Genomic DNA, 18,461 nt, shown 5'->3' with positions numbered 1-18,461 from the left:
GATTACGTCACAGCTGCCAGTCATTTCGATGGATGAAAAAGCAACGTTGGAGAGCATTATAAAAAATCAGCCGTTCTAATGGCTCTAAAATTTTTCTAAAGAACTATTAGGATTTGTTTTTCGCAAACCGCAGGTAATTATCCTCAGTTTAGTGCAAATCAAGAACAATTTGGTTAGATTTGTGCACTTTTCGCTGTGTGAAATTCACAGTAATCGAGATCAAGTGAAGCTTTTTTTTGCGAAAAATGTTCCGAGTTTAATATCGTAGAGAATTACGCAATTTGTCCCTTCTGAATGCTGGAAATGAATCCCTACAGCATATTGATAGTTTTTTTTTTCAATAAATTTGCAAATGCGAAATAAAATAATCGACATTAATATTCTGTATGCGACTATTTTTATAGCCGTTAGGACCGCCCATTAGTGAAAATGCTACAAACGAAATCACGTAAAAGAAAGCTCCTAACAAAAATCTAATCAGTTTGGATTCTATCGCCAATGCGAGCAGATGTATTTTGTGCCGTTTGCAAAGCTAGTTTCGCTTCCGATAAGAGTGATTACGTCACAGCTGCCAGTCATTTCGATGGATGAATAAACATCGTTGGAAAGCATTATAAAAAATCAGCCGTTCTAATGGCTCTAAAAGTTTTCTGAAGAACTATTAGGATGTGTTGTTCGCAAATCGAAAGAAAATATCCTCAGTTTAGTGCAAATGTAGAACAGTTTGGTTAGATTCTTGCACTTTTCGCTGTGTGAAATTCACAGTAATCGAGATCAAGTGAAGCCTTCTTTGTTTTTGCGAAAAATGTGGAAAAGGGGAATGCTTGCATAATTCATACAATTGATCAACTATTTGATATTCGGAAGTGTTAAGGAACATGTCATTTGTTTTCGTATTCACGACATCCAGTTATGTCTCTGACATTACCCACCCGCCTTTTTTCTATGTGGATGTCTAAATGTTTTTTTCTATGTGGATCATCAAATATCTGCACACAAATTTTTACTTCAATTTCTGATTTGTCCGTTGAATAATAAACTTTCATCTCGTCACTGCAATCAAATGCTAAAAGATAGCTCAGACAAAAGCAGTTTAATTTTTCTTTATAACTTTTTGTGAAATCTGTATAAATCTGTATTAAATTTAGGGAATCTGTATAAAATCTGTAATCTGTATTAGATCTGTATGAGGGTGTAAAAATCTGTATAATACAGATAAATCTGTATAAATGGCATCTCTGCAAAGCACACAAGCTGCGCTCATAAAAAATCTCGTGCGCTGTCTCGTGAGACCAAAGCGCACGAGTCGCGCGCAGAAGAAAATGCGATGCTCTGAAATTTCAAGCAGTACATCCCGTTTCTATGTGCTCGCTACGCGTCTCGTACACGCTTTTGGTTTGCTCTTTTAGTCGGCGCTCACGCTCACAGGATATATATGCGACACACACATTTTTGGTGCGCTCTCGCTGTCGCATTTGTGCACGCATGAGCATTCGGAAGGCCTGGTGGTGAGTAACCATTCACTAACAGCAGCTGAAACAGACCTTCTATACCACGCAGCCTCAAACGCTCAGGCTGCGCTCTCATTCACTTTTCGAACGTCGTGGCGAGCAGTTTCCTTCAACCAGCAGTAGCAACAACAGATTACCAGTAATCGCATTTAGCTTCTGAACACTTGGTTTGGATTCAGGGATTGAATTTTGGGTTGGATTCTGGCACTGAATTCAGAACCTGGATTCTGGTGAACCTGATCTGAGCTTGAATTCAGATTTAGAATTTAGTTTCAGAATTCAATTCCAGATTTCAGGTTCAGCAATTAAAACTCTGACTCTGGAACTGAATCCTTATTCTGAAATCTGGAACTGAATTCTTGACAAGATTTTGGTACCGAATCTGGATCCTTAATTTATGTTCGTAATTCGAATCCAATATTCTGATTCAGGATTACAAATTCAGAATTCTAGAACAAAATTATGGATATGAATTTCAGCTCTGGGCTCTGGAGCTAAATGTTAGATCTAAACTCTGAATCTGAAACCTGGAACTAATTTCGATTTCAGTTACTGGTTCAGAATTTATGGTTTGGTATGGATGAATAAATGAGGGAAAAATACTCAACAGCTGTAAACATTGGTTGTATTCCGCTAATCGGTTTTTTTAGAACCTATAAAATATCCCCAAAGAATTATGCGAAGTTTTTCTCTATTTACGCAAAGCTCCCGAAAAACTCCTATAACATTGTTTGTTGTACTGTTAACTCTCATTTGTTCTGTGTTATTTAATTGTATGATAGAATATGCTTGTCGTAAAGCAGTCTTGCTTTAGTATAAACCGTTAGAATTCTGGAAGCGAAACCGTAAAAGTTGACAAATTCACACAATCAACTAATACAAGTGATATTTGAAAGTGTGAAAGAAACAAGTCAGTTTTATTCGTATACTCGTCCTCCAGTTATGTCTGTGACATTATTCATCCGCCTTTTTTATTTTATTGAATTTCACATCATTTAACTCTAAAATCACACAATTTATTTTGTGCTTTCATATAATTTTTCGTGAACTGCGACGATCGATTTCCGTGCGTCTTATAACCACAGGGTTTTCGAAGGGAATATTATTGTAATATGAAACTACATCCTTTTTACAAAATCAAGACCCAATTTGTTCGTTTGAAAAATCGGAATCTTACAGCTAGTTTTAGTATATGGTGAAGCAGAGTCTACCTTTATTATAATATTCATAAATGTTTATTGGGAGCGGGTCATTTCGTCGAAAGTCGTTTCGCCGAATGCCACTTCGCCGAAAGGATAATTTAGAATATATCATTTATTATTTATTTGTATTATTATGTTTCCTAGATAAAAATCGGTTCTGCAATCTCCGAGAAAATTGTGCGGAGAAAAAAAACGTTTTGCCAGTTACGTCCATTATACTATTATATCTCCGAAACTCATCGAATTTGATTCACGATCCAAATGAAGCTCTTAAACGAGCCTTAGTTTGATCAAATCGGTTCAGCCATCACCGAGAAACTTGAGCGGAGAGAAAAATCTTTGAACCCAAATTTGTATCTGATTTAGCCCGAACCCGACAAAATTTTGATTTCTAAACCCGAACCTGACTCGAGTCCGTCGAGTTTTTGGTTTGAATACCCAAAACCCGACCGACTCTAAATACAAATTTTCAAACCTGATCCGTACCCGTGTAAAAATAAATTGTCCCCAGGATCCAACAGATATTTTTCAGAGTCCGAGCCCGACTAATACCCGACGGGTTTGAGATTAGGTTGCGAGTGCAAATATTTGAGATCCGAGCATCTCTATTTGTGAATAACTGCATCTTGTCAACAATACTTTTCTTGTATACCGATGCTATCTTTTTCTAGAAAGAGTGACTGTATTTACTTTCATGTACACAAGTATTCGTCATTCGGGTGAAATTTTGTTTTTGCCTTTATCATATAGAAAGGCTATGCAATCACTGTGAAAACAGACTTTTGAATCGGAACCGGAGAGCCGAGTGTCATATACCATTCGACTCAATTCGACGAACACGCAATATGTCTGCGTGTGTGCCTGTGTGTGTGTGTGTGTGTGTGTGTGTGTGTGTGTGTGTGTGTGTGTGTGTGTGTGTGTGTGTGTGTGTGTGTGTGTGTGTGTGTGTGTGTGTAACAAAAAGATGCACTCGAATTTCTCAGAGATGCATTGACAGATTTTCACAAACTTAAAGTCAAATTAAAGATTTCTTGGTCCCATATATTGCTATTAAATTATATTCGGATTCAACTTCCGGTTCGGGAGTAACTGGGTAAAATGTGCAAAATAAACTAAAAAAGTGAACTCGATTTTCTCAGAAATCATTAATTTTCACAACCATAGATTCAACTGAAAGGTCTCACCCCATATAACCTTACCGAATTTCATCAGTATATGACTTCCGGTACCGGAATTACTGTAACCTGAACAAGTTCGTAATATTCTAGCACGTTTCCACCATATTTCTTTTACTTTTCTTACCATTTTTTTTTTTAAATTTGATACCTATCGCGAGAAAACAATCGAGTTCTACTAAAAACAAATATTTGTGCATGAGAAATGTCATTTGCATTGTTACCACCACTCTTGGCTTAATTGTAGCAATCAGGGTTGCCAACGGTACTGGAGAATGACACGAAACAGCGGACAGTCAAACCGCACAAATGGTAGCTGTCGCCGAATGAACTTTGGCGTGACTGCAGCAGACAAAAATGTCATAGATCTCATGACATTTTCTCTCGTGGATGTACCCGTATGCTCTCATCGGTAGCTGTTCTACTCTCTTCAATCAGAGAATGGCTTACCACAAAGAACAGTTTCTCCTTTCAAATTTTGTAGCTTTCGAGAGACATCCACCAACAAGGCTCAACGTTGAAATTCGTTTTATTAGGTTTTTTATCGTGACGACACAAATGAACAAGTATTCATCCTTGACAGTTCAGCGGTACTGTTTACAAACAAGCTTAAACAAAAATCGAAGAGCACATCTAAAACAATCATCTTTACATTTTGCAATTAGTCACTTTTATTTAATAAATATCAAAAACAAACCGTATTCAATCGTGAACAAATGTTTTAAAGTTTTATTTAGGCGATACGGACAGTAAATGATCTGATCCAATTTGTCAATAAACAAACAAAAGAAATTTCTGTTTACAAACAGTACTGCTGAACTGTCAAAATGTGTTCATCCGATTGAGGTTAGCAGTGACGGTAAAAAACCTAATTTCTATTCTCACGCGGTTTATGGAGACATAGGGTAACAGAGGTATTTTGGCCCGCTTTAGGATCGATTTTATTTTGGCCCACTTTGTAAAAATATCCACCAAATGTTTTAATATCTTTGAAAATCCTTCCGTAATAGGTAATTTAATGTGATTAGCTTCAGACAGATGCAACATGGGTTACCTAAGATCGATTGAATCCATATAGTTTGTTAGGTGGGCCAAAATATATGAAGTGGCCAAAATACCTCTGTTACCCTACACATGGAAGTTTAGGTCCGCTATTAGGTTTTTTATCGTGACGACACAAATGAACAAGTATTCATCCTTGACAGTTCAGCGGTACTGTTTACAAACAAGCTTAAACAAAAATCGAAGAGCACATCTAAAACAATCATCTTTACACTTTGCAACTAGTCACTTTTATTTAATAAATATCAAAAACGAACCGTATTCAATCGTGAACAAATGTTTTAAAACTTTATTTAGGCGATATGGACCGTAAATGGTCTGATCAAATTTGTCAATAAACAAACAAAAGAAATTTCTGTTTACAAACAGTACTGCTGAACTGTCAAAATGTGTTCATCCGATTGAGGTTAGCAGTGACGGTAAAAAACCTAATGCTGACGGTTTTTCTGCATTCTTTTTTGTTTCTCCGCACTCTCGTTGGAAGGAAGCGGTTCAGTGAGCAAAACTGAAAAGCAGTGTTAACTAATGCTTTGATTTCCAGCCGGGGTGGTGGCACGAATTTGTAGAGGTTTGGTGAATCATTTATATATATATATATATATATATATATATATATATATATATATATATATATATATATATATATATATATATATATATATATATATATATATATATATATATATATATATATATATATATATATATATATATATATATATATATATATATATATATATATATATATATATATATATATAATGCTTTCGGATATTAAAACGAAAGTTATGTATGAAAATAGTATGAAGCATCCCATCTCAGTAAAAGCACCCTTTTTCAAACATTTAAACATACTTCTTGCAGTAACATTATCTTTCCGCAGGATCTTTCGGCTTTGCAATTTCGCAAATCTATCAAGACCATGAACCAACATGTTTCTCAACATTAATTATACTTTGTACTCACATTTTCAAAGAAATCAACGATAAATTTAGAGATTTAACTTGTTTTTGAAGGTCATATCTAAACCTTTCCCTAATTATTTTGGTTATGTGATATACGTGGAGGTGTTTGAACAATACTTTTTTAGCTGTGGTGAATGTAAACTGGTATACTGGATCGATAGTTTTTTTTTTTCATTTTCAAGCGCTCTTCGGTTTGTCCAAACAATTGAGGCAGATGATATCGGTGAACTAAATTTAGATATAGTGTGAAATGCATGCTAACAGTTCGGCTGAAAAGTTCGTATCGTTTAATAGAAACACACATTTTTTTGCCAAAATTCGTTTTTATTATTCAACATAATTGCCATCAGAGGCGATACAGCGATTATAGCGATCTTCCAACTTTTCGATACCATTTTTGTAGTACGATTTGTCCTTTGCCTCAAAATAGGCCTCAGTTTCAGCGATTACCTCTTCATTGCTTCTAAATTTTTTACCAGCGAGCATTCTCTTGAGGTCTGAGAACAGGAAAAAGTCACTGGGGGCCAAACCTGGAGAATACGGTGGATGAGGAAGCAATTCGAAGCCCAATTCATTCATTTTCAGCATGGTTTTTCGTTGTTATTTTTGATCCATTGTGAGCTCACGCGGCACCCATTTTGCACAAAGCTTTCTCATATCCAAATATACGTGAATAATATGTCCAACACGTTCCTTTGATATCTTTAGGGTGTCAGATATCTCGATCAACTTCACTTTACGGTCATTGAAAATCATTTTGTGGATTTTTTTTCACGTTTTCATCGGTAACAGCCTCTTTTGGACGTCCACTGCGTTCATCGTCTTCGGTGCTCATATGACCAGTGCGGAATTTTGCAAACCACTTACGAATTGTTGCTTCGCCCGGTGCAGAGTCTGGATAACACTCATCAAGCCATTTTTTGGTATCGGCGGCACTTTTTTTCATCAAAAAGTAGTGTTTCATCAACACACGAAATTCTTTTTTTCCATTTTTTCACAATAACAAAAGTAGCTTCACTCAAAATGCAATATCTCACAATCTAATAATCAGACAGCTGTCAAATTTATACACGTACCTTTTGAAGGTTGGTACTAACTGAAAATGGTATGGATTTAATTCCAGTGGCGCCCTCTCATAGAAACGATACGAACTTTTCAGCCGATCTGTTAGATCTTCGATGATTGGCGCGTGAATTGTGAAATGTTTGCCTGCTGGAGAGCAAAATATGAATATCTTATTATTATTATTTTATAATAGATTAGTAATAAAATCGTTTGGCATGCAACGAGCTGTTTTGTGTGGACAATTTATTGAGCCTACTTCATTCACGTGTAAAATAAAATTTGAGTTCCAAACATTGTGAAACAATTCAAATCGAAAATAAACGCTGTAAAATCACAAAAGTTAATCGTTAACAATGAATGTGAAATGTGCTATACTTTACCACTTTTGAATATTGGTTATTACTGGAATAGTAAGGAAAATGTTTGTGATCGTGTCAAAACATTCGGAAAAGAAACCAAACTTGCCTCCGTTCCCTTTATAAAAATGTTTTATATATTTCAAAGTTCAATGATTTGTAATAATAATTTTTTGTTTTTGGTGGATTAAAACAGGTTTTTTCGTATTGTGTAAATCAACAAATTAATATAGGCATTATACCGTGCATGTTCTCATATGTTGGCATGAAAATAAATGCACCATCATATATTCGAGGTGTTGTCTAGAATGGCAAAATTCAAAATCTGAAAACCTCAATGAGAGCAGCACCAATTATTTTTCCTCGTGCCGTTTTGCGTCAGCCATTTTAATTACATGCATAATCATGAACAGACACTCGGTTTCCCCTTGACTTTCCAACATACTTTTACAAGAGTTTTTGCGCTATTTGTACGTATGTGCCAGCCTGCTTTTCGATGATAGGTCGAGAATTCGTGCAGTGCATGGAAAACTGTTTTCAGTTACATTTTTTCCACCCCAGCTTCTCCAATTAATTTTACCATAGGCACTCATTAATTAGAATGCGTGTAATGGTTCAAAACAAACAAAAATCCTGTGTTCGATTGAGACTTTCGGTTCAATAAAAAAATGTTTCAATTTAAAAAAAGATTGAGTTTTCGGAGAGAAATAAATATAGTGATTTATTAGCTCGAATCAAAGATATTGATTTCATCACAATTCGTTGATTAGAAGTTGAATAATCCGCAAAATGGCGTGGTAATTTTACTTTGGTACCAAACCCTAAAAGCTTTAGCATACTCGCTGAAACGTTGATAACGCTTAGTCATCTCTATCCCAAGAAGCTTGCAATATCTGTCTTCAACGCATTAGCAACCTCTATCATAACTCCAAGCACGTACAAAAAACTCAATTCAATCTGAATCCAAATCCGAAGAAATTTTGGACTTTTGTTAATGGCAAACGCAAAGAAAACGGACTTCCTTCTACCATGTTCCTTGAAAATGAAACATCGAACACTTTAAGAGGCACCTGCAACTTATTCGCGCAACGCTTCTCGAGAGTATTCAATTCAATACTCGGCTAATCCAACTCAGGTGGAACGATGCCTTCAAAACGTTCCTTAGAATGTGATAAATATTACAAACATTCGATTTTCTGATGAGGATATTATGGCGGCAATAAGTAAGTTGAAATCCTCAACATCAGCTGGGCTAGATGGAATCCCGTCTATATAGTATTGAAAAGATGTTCAAGAGCATTGTATGCGCCCCTCAGATTAATTTTCAACCAATCATTGTCGTAGTCACGGTTTCCTGCGTGCTGGAAAAAATCGTATATGTTCCCAATCTTCAAAAAAGGAGACAAACAAAATATTGCAAATCACCGAGGTATAACTTCTTTCTGTGCTGGATCAAAGCTGTTGGAGATTTTAGTGGCGAACGTTTTATTCCGTGAAACAAAAACATATATCACTAATGGTCAGCATGGTTTATCAAGGTCACTAACTTGACACAATTTTGTTCTCTTTGTATCAAGAACACTGAAACTGGATCACAGATAGATACGATAGATATATGGAGCTGAAAGTTACGTTTGACCGTGTAGATAATACCAAAGACATCATATTAACAAGATATCCAGCTCTCACATTTCCCGAACAAATAATTGGCAACATCCTTTTTTGCGAGCATGTCGCCCTCAGGTGAGTCCGCATCGAATCTCATACATAGAAGTAGGGGAGAGAAATGTCAAATTCGTACGCGCCAAAATAGCAGGGCTGCGCACCCATACAATTGACATGACATGTTGAATGAGACGCCGTGCGATGGCGTTGCTGAACTGAAGATTGAGATCGCTCCAAGCTGACAGGGTCTGATAATACGCTCTTGCTTGCGAAACTGGAGCGTCTCGGTGCATCGTCTAGTTTCTCTAAGTGGCTTAAATCATATCTCGTAGGCCGAGTTTTATCAGTGAAGCTAAGAGATGTCGAGTCACACAACTTCATCAACAAATCAGGTGTTTCTCAAGGAAGCAATCTCAGACCATTGCTGTTTTCATTATTTTTTAATGGCATTTCTTTTGTCATTCCACCAGGATGCAGACTCAGAGCTGTCTTTACAGCGAAATTGCCTAATGGACAAACTGATGCTCCTGAGATTTAATTTTATTTTATTTTACAAAAAAAAATTTCTTGAGATGACACTAAATCACAGACTAACAGACATGACAGTATGAGTAAATTCTTATAAAAATAATTTTTCCTGATGCACTAGTTCCACCTATATTGTACTGCGCGAACTATTTACTATCTGTACACCCCTTGTGTTATGTAAGAGTTTTTTACTATAGTTGGTTTCCCCTCGTTGTCAACACCGATCAGCTGCTTGCAGGGATGCCAGATTTCTTCATAATATTCGAAAATGAATCGTCACAATAAATTATTGGATTACGTTAATAATATATTTAACTTTTTCGCGATGTTGGAAGTAGAGATGGGCAATTCGTTCGCGAACGGTTCAAAAGAACTAGTTCTTTTGAAAGAATGAACGAGCTAGTTCTTTTTTCGAGAACGGTAGTTCCTCAATTCAAAGTCGAGGGATTTTTTTTTGTTTTTTAAGCTCGCTCAACCTTTTTTCAAAAACGGTACTAATAAGAAAGTTTCGTCACGAAACCTCAGTTCTATTTCGAGGGACCTTTTTTTCCTCGCTTAAGCTTACAAAAGTGAAAAGAACGAACGAACGGCTCTGGAGAACTAGTTCTTTCAACAGAACTCTGCATCACTGAACGGTTCTCTAAAATGAGCTGTTTTGCCCATCTCTAGTTGGAAGGTAACCGTTTATTTTTCTCAACGTTATTCATCTAGACTATTTTTTAATGTGTTGGTAATTTTCACCCGAAATTAAGTGGCGGCAGACCAGAAGCAAGTAAATATTGTAACAAAACGGGTTCGATTTTGTATTGCGTTGGAGGATGAGAAGTAGGCATAATTATGTGTATAGTTTTGACAATACGTATTAAATCTGTATCCTGCATGAAATTCGCATGGACGTATAAAAATCAATACATTACAGGTAATTCTGTATGAATGGCAACTCTGTTGGAAAATGAAAAAAATAAACACAGTCTAGATGACAGACAGGATGTTTTTGATAGGGTAACGTGGCGCCATCGTGACATATGCGAATACTGTCCCAACTAAAGGAATATTCGAAATGACCGTTACTTCCGGTGAAACTCTCAACGGGTGAGCACGTTGCATCGTGTTAGTCCGGGGAAAATTCGAGTATTTCGCAAGAAAGAAAGGATTTTCAGCCGTACTTTGACGATTCGACGCAGCCACACAGCGAGATTTTCGCTTGTAGTCAAGTGAAAAGAAAGTCCACTGGACTATAAACGAAAATTAACTGGCAATATAGCCTTAGTTGCTGTGCCATCAATTCGGCGTCATCTCAAGTGAGGTGACGCCAACCAGAAAGGAAGAAGAAGAAGAAGAAATGACCGTTAAAATGATTGAAGAATCTAATTTGAGTGTCCTGTCTGTTAGTCTGTGACTAAATATCGACGTTTCATGCAATTCTAAGACGTTTGACGTAAAAAAAATTTTCGATGGTGATTTTTCAAGATCGAAAATTTTCAAACCTTAACCGCTGGGAAGCACCCCTTACCCATATCCAATTTAGCTCTACTTTTTGGGGACTTTTTTCGAGGTGCTTAAACGTTTGAACAATAGCGCTTTACGAAATTAGTGGTGATCCCAAAATATTGGCACCCTTATATACATTAGAGCGGTAAAAAAACAACGCGTTTTGTCGGTTACGTCACACTTATACCATTATATCTCCGGAACCAAAAGTCACAGCCATTTGATCTTCGAACTTGATCAATTGCCTAACAATAACATTCAAACGGGCGAATGGTATATAACACTATGGGTCTCCGGGGCTTCGTTCGAAAGTCGGCTTTTCCACCAATTCTAACACCTTTCTATAGAGAAAGGCAAAAAATGTATAAGAACCTTTAATTATGATGTTATGTGAAAGTGAAATAGATGCTTTGACAAAGAAAGACTAAATTATATTGCATAATAAAGTAAACACTCATATCATTAAATCAGGATCTCTATTTAATGACATATCGATAGTCCCACGACAAAAGGGCGTAACTGCAAATGAGATCCTCTCTTTGTTTACTTTCTCTTTTGATTATTACGAAGCCATTATTGCAAATTCTCTAAAGTATGTTACAGGCTACTCAAGAATTTATTTTTTATGATTTATGTGTATAGATCCAAAAAGCGTAAATGAAAGAAATTGAATCTTCACAGTTTACATTTCAAATTTTAATAATTACTTTTCGACAGCTCCTAATCAGAGAACTTAGGTTAACCTTATAGCAGAACAACACATGCAGTTCATCTCTTATCTAGTCCCGTGTGTGTTGAGGCCTCCTTGAAAGCAACACCGAGAAAGAACGAATGAAATGCATTCCACTGTGTCAGTTTTCAATTTATTGGGTTGAATGAAAATATGCAGCTTCGTTTAGTTCCACACTGATGCTCAGCTCGTCACATTTGAAATCCCATCGGGCTACCACAGCAGCACCAATTATTTTACCTCTCACCGTTTTACGTCAGCCATTTTAATTACATGCACAATCATGAAAAGACACTCGTTTTCCCCTTCTCTTTCAAACGACCTCTGCAAGAATTTCTGCGCTGTTTTGCTTGCTTTTTATGTCCCATCTTTTATTTCTAGCATGCCTATACGCTATCGTTCTGCGCATAATTGTCCCATGTTGCATGGGATGTCATGTATAAATGTGAAAGTTATGCTTGGAACGGTCGTACGTGTCATGAATGAGCGGGACTTTCTTTCTGTCTACATTTTCGAATACATTAAAAGAACTGTCGATGGACTTTTTATTATAAAGTATATTTCTAGCAACAAATACGCAGTGTTACAAAAATAATGATGCTACTCTCATTTACATGTTGTGTGCAAATTCCAAATGTACTACCTGCTTACATGTTTACTAGAAAATTTCGTGTAAAGACAGAAAAGTGCTTCTAGCTAGGTGATAAAACAAGTGATTCCATTTTTAGAGCAGTTAAGACTGCTCCTATCAGATGAAGTGACCCAGTCACCAAAATATCACATTCTTGACTTTTCGAAAAATTATTGTCAATTTGTTCTAGTACTGAGTGCACAGACGACTCAACGCATGCTACACGAGACGGCGTTCCCCGTTGACTCATCAAATTGTTCCAATATAGAAGATTTGCCTCACAACGATGAATTTGCTGATCTTTCGGAAAATTAAGATTAATGGAATCTGAAATTTTAAAAGCATTGAAGAAAATATATTGGGTTTTTTTTCGAATTCACATCATACCAATATTCATCGGCTGCTGTGAAGCCACATTGGGACAAAAGAATACTGCGTCGAAGTGAACATATTTGGTCAAATGACTCAACAGTTTGAAAACGTCACGATCTCCAGTGGCATTAAAGATGAGCAATTTGGGATTGTCTTTGCGTTGTCCACCTTGGAACCATTTTGCACAAACTTCTATACTTTCGATCGTGTGAGCACCATCCAGAAAAATGCGTTTATTGTGCTTACGTATTTTGTGACAACGACCAGGCCAGAAATTGCTTTCTATTCCTTGACTGAATTTGTCCGACAGAATTATCTGGTTCCGAGAAACTAGCTCAGGGCGAGTATTTTTAATCCAGCTAAGAGCGATTTGAATAGCCAGAGATGTATTCATTTTAGTCGCCATACTATTTGTATTGAGATAAGGCCTTCGATGCCACTTATAGCTGTCATAGTCGGGTACTATGTGAAGATTTGCCTGAATAGAACATTGTTTATTAAATAAAGCTTTGATTCGGTAGCAGCAGTTTTTTTAGAACGTTTACTCACTCTCTTGTTGTAGCACTCAGTTTCAATTATGCTCAAGCATCCGCCTGGTTGGGATACAGTAAAAACATCCGAACCTTCTTTCACAATACCAGCTTTTTGCCAGGCGATATCTTCCAACGTATTTCCCAACAGAGCTGTATGCTCTAACCCAAGAGATGTGATACCAACTGTTTTCGTTTCCCTCAGTACATTGGTGCAGTCATATTTACCTCCAATGCCAACTTCTATAATCGCCACATCAACGTTTTCCCGCAAAAATACTTCGAAGGCCACTAACGTCAAACAGTTAAAATATGCTGGCAAGTCCCGCGAATGACTGCGTCTATTTAACAGTTGGTTGTAAACTTTCCAAAAATAACAAGCGAATTTTTCAGTTCCTATAGGAACACCGTTGAGACGAATTCGTTCCGTAACCGATACCAAATGTGGAGAACTAAAAAATCCAGTCCGGTAGCCATGGGCGCGGAGTATTGATTCCACCAAGGAGCAGGTTGATCCCTGTTGATATGGATTTGATTATTCATTGTTTGAACTTTTCTAGCTCTTTACCTTGCCCTTCGTTCCGGATATATGAATAGCTGGAAGATGTTGTAGTTTCTGCAGTGAAATATTAATTCTTTCTAGAAATTTAATGGTTTCCTGAATGTGAACAGAATCAGAACTGTGTATTCTGCTGCTAGAATTTTGCAGCACACTGTAGTTAGATTGCAGAGAATTCAATGCTTTGACTGCGTTCTAAGATATAGAAGGAAATTTCTCACATTTAAGCACCATTATCAAAAATAAATTACGCACCTCGTAATTCTCGACAACAGGCCCCACAGGCAAACTCAGTTCTTGTTCTAATGATTTTTCCGTCACCTTTGGTGAAGGCTTAACAGCCAGAGAAGCCACGCCACTATTAGCCGCAACACGTGCAGACGTCTCCAGCACCATTTTATTACTACGACGAAGCACTGATGCAATTAGAGCCAATTGATGAACCCGTAAAAACATGACTCGACATATGCCACTACTTGGAGACGTTGATATAAAACAAATTATTACGGAGGGGAGGAACTGATAGTCACAGCGCTAATGGCTGTGACGCAACGCTCAGTTTGTATACACACCAACATGAGTTAATCAATACTAAAAACAATCTTCAACTCTCTGTAGTTATTTTACAATTTACTTTCACACAAACTATTCGTATCAGTTACTTCGCCAATTCATATTAATCCTTGAGAGCAAGGACAATAACATCATCACATTGGCAAGAAGCGACTAATATTGTAAACAAGACATGCTCAGTGCGCTGATAAGCATGCGATAGACGCATTACTCGCGCCATGTCAACAACGTAAAATCTGGTATAATGCCAAAACACACACTGTCGAAAATTCGCGACTACACGCTTAGAAAAAGTTACTCAAAGTTTGAGTACTAGTTACTCATTTTCAAATGATACATGGAAACGTCAAAAATTGAGTAGTTATCATCAATGATATTGAGTAACTCCTACTCTAAATTTGAGTTTAACGCAAGAACTCGTTTTTTTGTTACTATTCGCAAGATCAGTCTAAAAGTTGTAATAACCATTTGTAGTAACAGGTTGTATTTTTTGTTAGTGAGATCGCGTATTTCGAGGGTAAGTCGTGTCTGCAAAAACCGGAATGATAAACTCCGTGTTGTGCGTTAGAATGGAAACGAATATGCTCAAATGTCATTTATGAGGAAAAAGTGTATGATTGGTGCCTGAGCATAACTGACATGTATGTTAATTTGCGATTGATATAGTATTGAGTTCAATTACTTAATATTTTAATACAATACACTCAGAAAAGGAGCAATTTTTTTGCAAATTTGGTAAATGTGAAATAAAATTTCACACAAAATTTGAGTGATAGTTACTCTATTTTTGGTACATGTACAAATAAAGTATTACTCAGTAAATGAGTAGATTTTACCCAAATATCGTTTCCAGTGGAAGAACTCAAATTTGAGTAACTTCGGAGTTACTCTAAATTAGAGTTGTTCCACTTTTTCTGTAGATGAGTGAGATCTTACTCATTTTTGAGTAACTATTTTTAAGCGTGTACGAAGTTGAGTTTGACAGCTTATGTGTGTGAAGTGGAAGTCACGCCTTTTCTTTGAGAACGGCCAATAAGCCATCCGTCAACATTCACTTTGAAGAGTAATTTCGAATGACTCGGCACTCGCTGAGAGTAAGTCATAATAGTAAACGGCAGAGAAAAGTTTTCTCTTTTGTCTGGTGTTAAATTTAATACTCTATCTTTCATAGCTCGCTTGTAATTTCTTTCGAAAGTGGAAGTTGACAGGTGGCTAAAAAAAAACGAGTGAAGTAAACAAGCAAAAGCAAAAAGTGATAAATTTTCTAACGTACCGTTTATTTCGATTTTAGTTTTGCTGGTTGAAATGGTAAGTACTAGTGTTTTTCAAAAACTTTGAAGATACTAATTCAGTAAATAAATATGATATAATCGCTTTGAGTGATGTCTATTTTCTCGTGTAGAAAACAAGTGATCGGTATGTGAGAAAAAGTAAACATAATTCCCGAACAATATTTATGAATGAAAATCTACTGCTATTTTTTTGAAATTCTTTAAATTTTATTAAAACTGCATATTTTCTGCTTGTGGTGCAAATTTTTCGTCGAAGTGTTTATTTTAAATGTGATAATAAAGCATTTTTCGATTCATCTTTAGGAGCCTTCAAAAGGTGATACGTGCACTGTGTTGATGAACTTGTCGGATGTTTTCAACTACGCTGCCGGAGGAAACCGTTAAGTTAGTTGGAGTAGAAGAGATCTACAATGATGGATTCGTCTTATCTTCGACTTGTCTACAGTCCTTCTCTCCAACTATCGAGCCGCACGCAATAAAAGTTTGCACTAGAAGTGAGCTTTCTGCTTGGTTATTTTCATGTTCTTTCAAAGCCAGTAAATAAACATGCAAACATGTGATGACTGTTTTGAATGATTTATGAAGGTTTTTTTAATATCTGTATTTGAGATCACAAAATTCTTAACATTTTATATGTTACAGAAACTCGACTCTATAGAACGATTGACATCCAACGAGATTACAACGAACGGTGTTAAGATATTCCGAACCAATAACATCATGCTTGAGGACATTTGGGATTTATTTATTAAGTATATTTTATTATCAGATGAATAAATTTAATAAATATATAAGTAAACAAATTGGCGGCACGCATTGAACGACAATCGATAAATGCAACGGGTACAGAAGCAGTCCTCAGAATTACTCATTTAGTTGTACGGTTCACACCTAGGAACAGAAAACGAACAGTTGTCTGAATTTATTACCGAGCAGTTTTCGTTGGATCGATTCTGAGTCGTTCAATCTATGTTATGCATCGTTTATTTCACGTTTGTTTGTGCATCGTTTATTTCATTTCACATGATGAAATCGATATACCCGGTCGATACCTTTTTTATAGCAATCATAACAAACAATTTTTCTCAACATTTTGCATTTGTTGTTGTTCTTGTCAGCATAACAAACACTGTCAGGAAATGTTTTTGCAAGCCCATTCGAACAACTTTTCAGATCCATAATCTACAATATTCGTAGAAAAAAATTCTTAAATTATTCTCAATTACCTTCTTCTGTATTGTAATGCACTGGTTTGCTGCATTAGATTAACTAGGAATAGTTGGTTTGTCAAAAAAGTTCAAATATTTTTTACCTATGCTGATTACTAGTGCCAGAAGAGAAATTTTTTCCGCTTTATATTGACGAAATAGGGTAACAGAGGTATTTTGGCCACTTCATATATTTTGGCCCACCTAACAAACTTTATCGATTTTATCGGATTTAATTGATGTGAAGTAACCCATGTTACATAAATTTGAAGGTAAACACATTAAATTACCTATTGCGGAAGGGCTTTTCAAAGATATTACAACATTTGGTGGATATTTATTCAAAGTGGGCCAAAATAAAATCAATCCTAAAGTGGGCCAAAATACCTCTGTTACCCTACTAGCTACGATACACCCACAATATGTTCTAATGGCTAAATAAGAATCATTTAAACAATTTCGTACTTCAATGCACAAAACATCAAATGAGAAAACAGAGAATTAACTAATTTAACTTGAGTGAAAAAATACCCTGCTTTGTTTACATTCACTTCACACACAGATTAAGCTTTCATAGATAGCAGCACCGTTCCTTCTAGGTCGCGAATGGGCTCATATTTGAATTACACGGTAAACCAAGGGGCAAATCACTCTAAACTCTAGACAATCTCATACTAATAAACTCATTTCATTCCAAAATAATCTTCTCTAATCTCATTTATTCCCAACTAGTCTGGATAAGTTTGGGTAATTTCAAACTAATCCAACCTAGTTTTGCCTAGTCTTGTTTGAAGTGTATCTGCCATTCGAGCTCGCAAAAAAGTGTATGACAAATAAACAAAGAGTTAACCTGCGTCAGACCTTGTCAGCTTGGAACGAAATCAATCTTAAGTTCAGCAACGCCATCGCACGGCATCACATTGAACATATCATGTCGATTGTATGGGTGCTGCTATTTTGGCGCAAACGACTTTAACATTTCGCTCCCCTTCTTCTATGTACGAGATTGGATGCGGACTGAGGGCGCCATGCTCGCAAAAAATGATGTTGCCAATGATTTGTTCGGGAAATATGAGAGCTGAGATATCTTGTTAATATGACGTCTTTGCATGCGTTGAGCAGTTGCAAAAAGGCGGGTGAGTAATGTCAGAGACATAACTGGATGTCGTGAATACGAAAAAACTGACACGCTCCCATCACTTTTCCGAATATCAGTTAGTTGATTGATTGTATGAATTGTGCAAGCTTTCCTCTTTTTCACTAATAGAATTTGAAGCGATACACCTACATTAAAGTACAGATTAGTTACATTAAACAGCTACTATTCTACAACTTTATATTCCAAACTTGAAACAATTCCTTTTTAATTTGCTAATATAGGAAGCTAGGTACAACAAATTTGTAGTTTATTTTTATTGAAGCTATGAAGTTCGAAGATATATGATTCTTCTCGAAATTTCAGTACGAGACAATTGCAATGGCCTGGTCTGAAATGTATCTACGATCTACGGTATGCAAGAGTGATTCTAATAATAATAATGATAGT

General features: G+C 36.3%; 1 protein-coding gene and 1 long non-coding RNA gene across 3 annotated transcripts; one reads left to right on the top strand and one right to left on the bottom strand.

Annotated features, from left to right (window-relative positions):
- Positions 1-12,289: 12,289 nt before the first annotated feature.
- Positions 12,290-14,628, bottom strand: LOC131437550 (folylpolyglutamate synthase, mitochondrial). 2 transcript variants are annotated; one of them, XM_058606968.1, is made up of 6 exons: positions 14,415-14,628; positions 14,098-14,317; positions 13,852-14,037; positions 13,303-13,800; positions 12,769-13,231; positions 12,290-12,708 (listed from the first exon to the last, which is right to left on the bottom strand). In XM_058606968.1, exons 2-6 carry the CDS (start codon positions 14,296-14,298, stop codon positions 12,443-12,445), a joined length of 1,614 nt encoding a protein of 537 aa, XP_058462951.1. In that variant the 5' UTR covers positions 14,299-14,317; positions 14,415-14,628; the 3' UTR covers positions 12,290-12,442. The 2 variants fall into 2 exon arrangements, with proteins under 2 accessions (XP_058462951.1, XP_058462950.1); XM_058606967.1 differs by having other exon boundaries at positions 14,098-14,628.
- Positions 14,629-15,424: 796 nt separating this feature from the next.
- LOC131437629 (uncharacterized) lies at positions 15,425-16,476 on the top strand. The gene is made up of 3 exons (XR_009230799.1): positions 15,425-15,723; positions 16,011-16,292; positions 16,350-16,476. It is a non-coding gene; the product is annotated as an uncharacterized LOC131437629 (long non-coding RNA).
- The last annotated feature ends 1,985 nt before the right edge of the window (positions 16,477-18,461 follow it).

This window comes from Malaya genurostris, chromosome 3 (genome assembly GCF_030247185.1).
Source record: "Malaya genurostris strain Urasoe2022 chromosome 3, Malgen_1.1, whole genome shotgun sequence".
NCBI classification, from domain to species: domain Eukaryota; kingdom Metazoa; phylum Arthropoda; class Insecta; order Diptera; family Culicidae; genus Malaya; species Malaya genurostris.
Note: the sequence above shows the minus strand (reverse complement) of the source record. Positions and strands in the feature narration are given on the sequence as shown.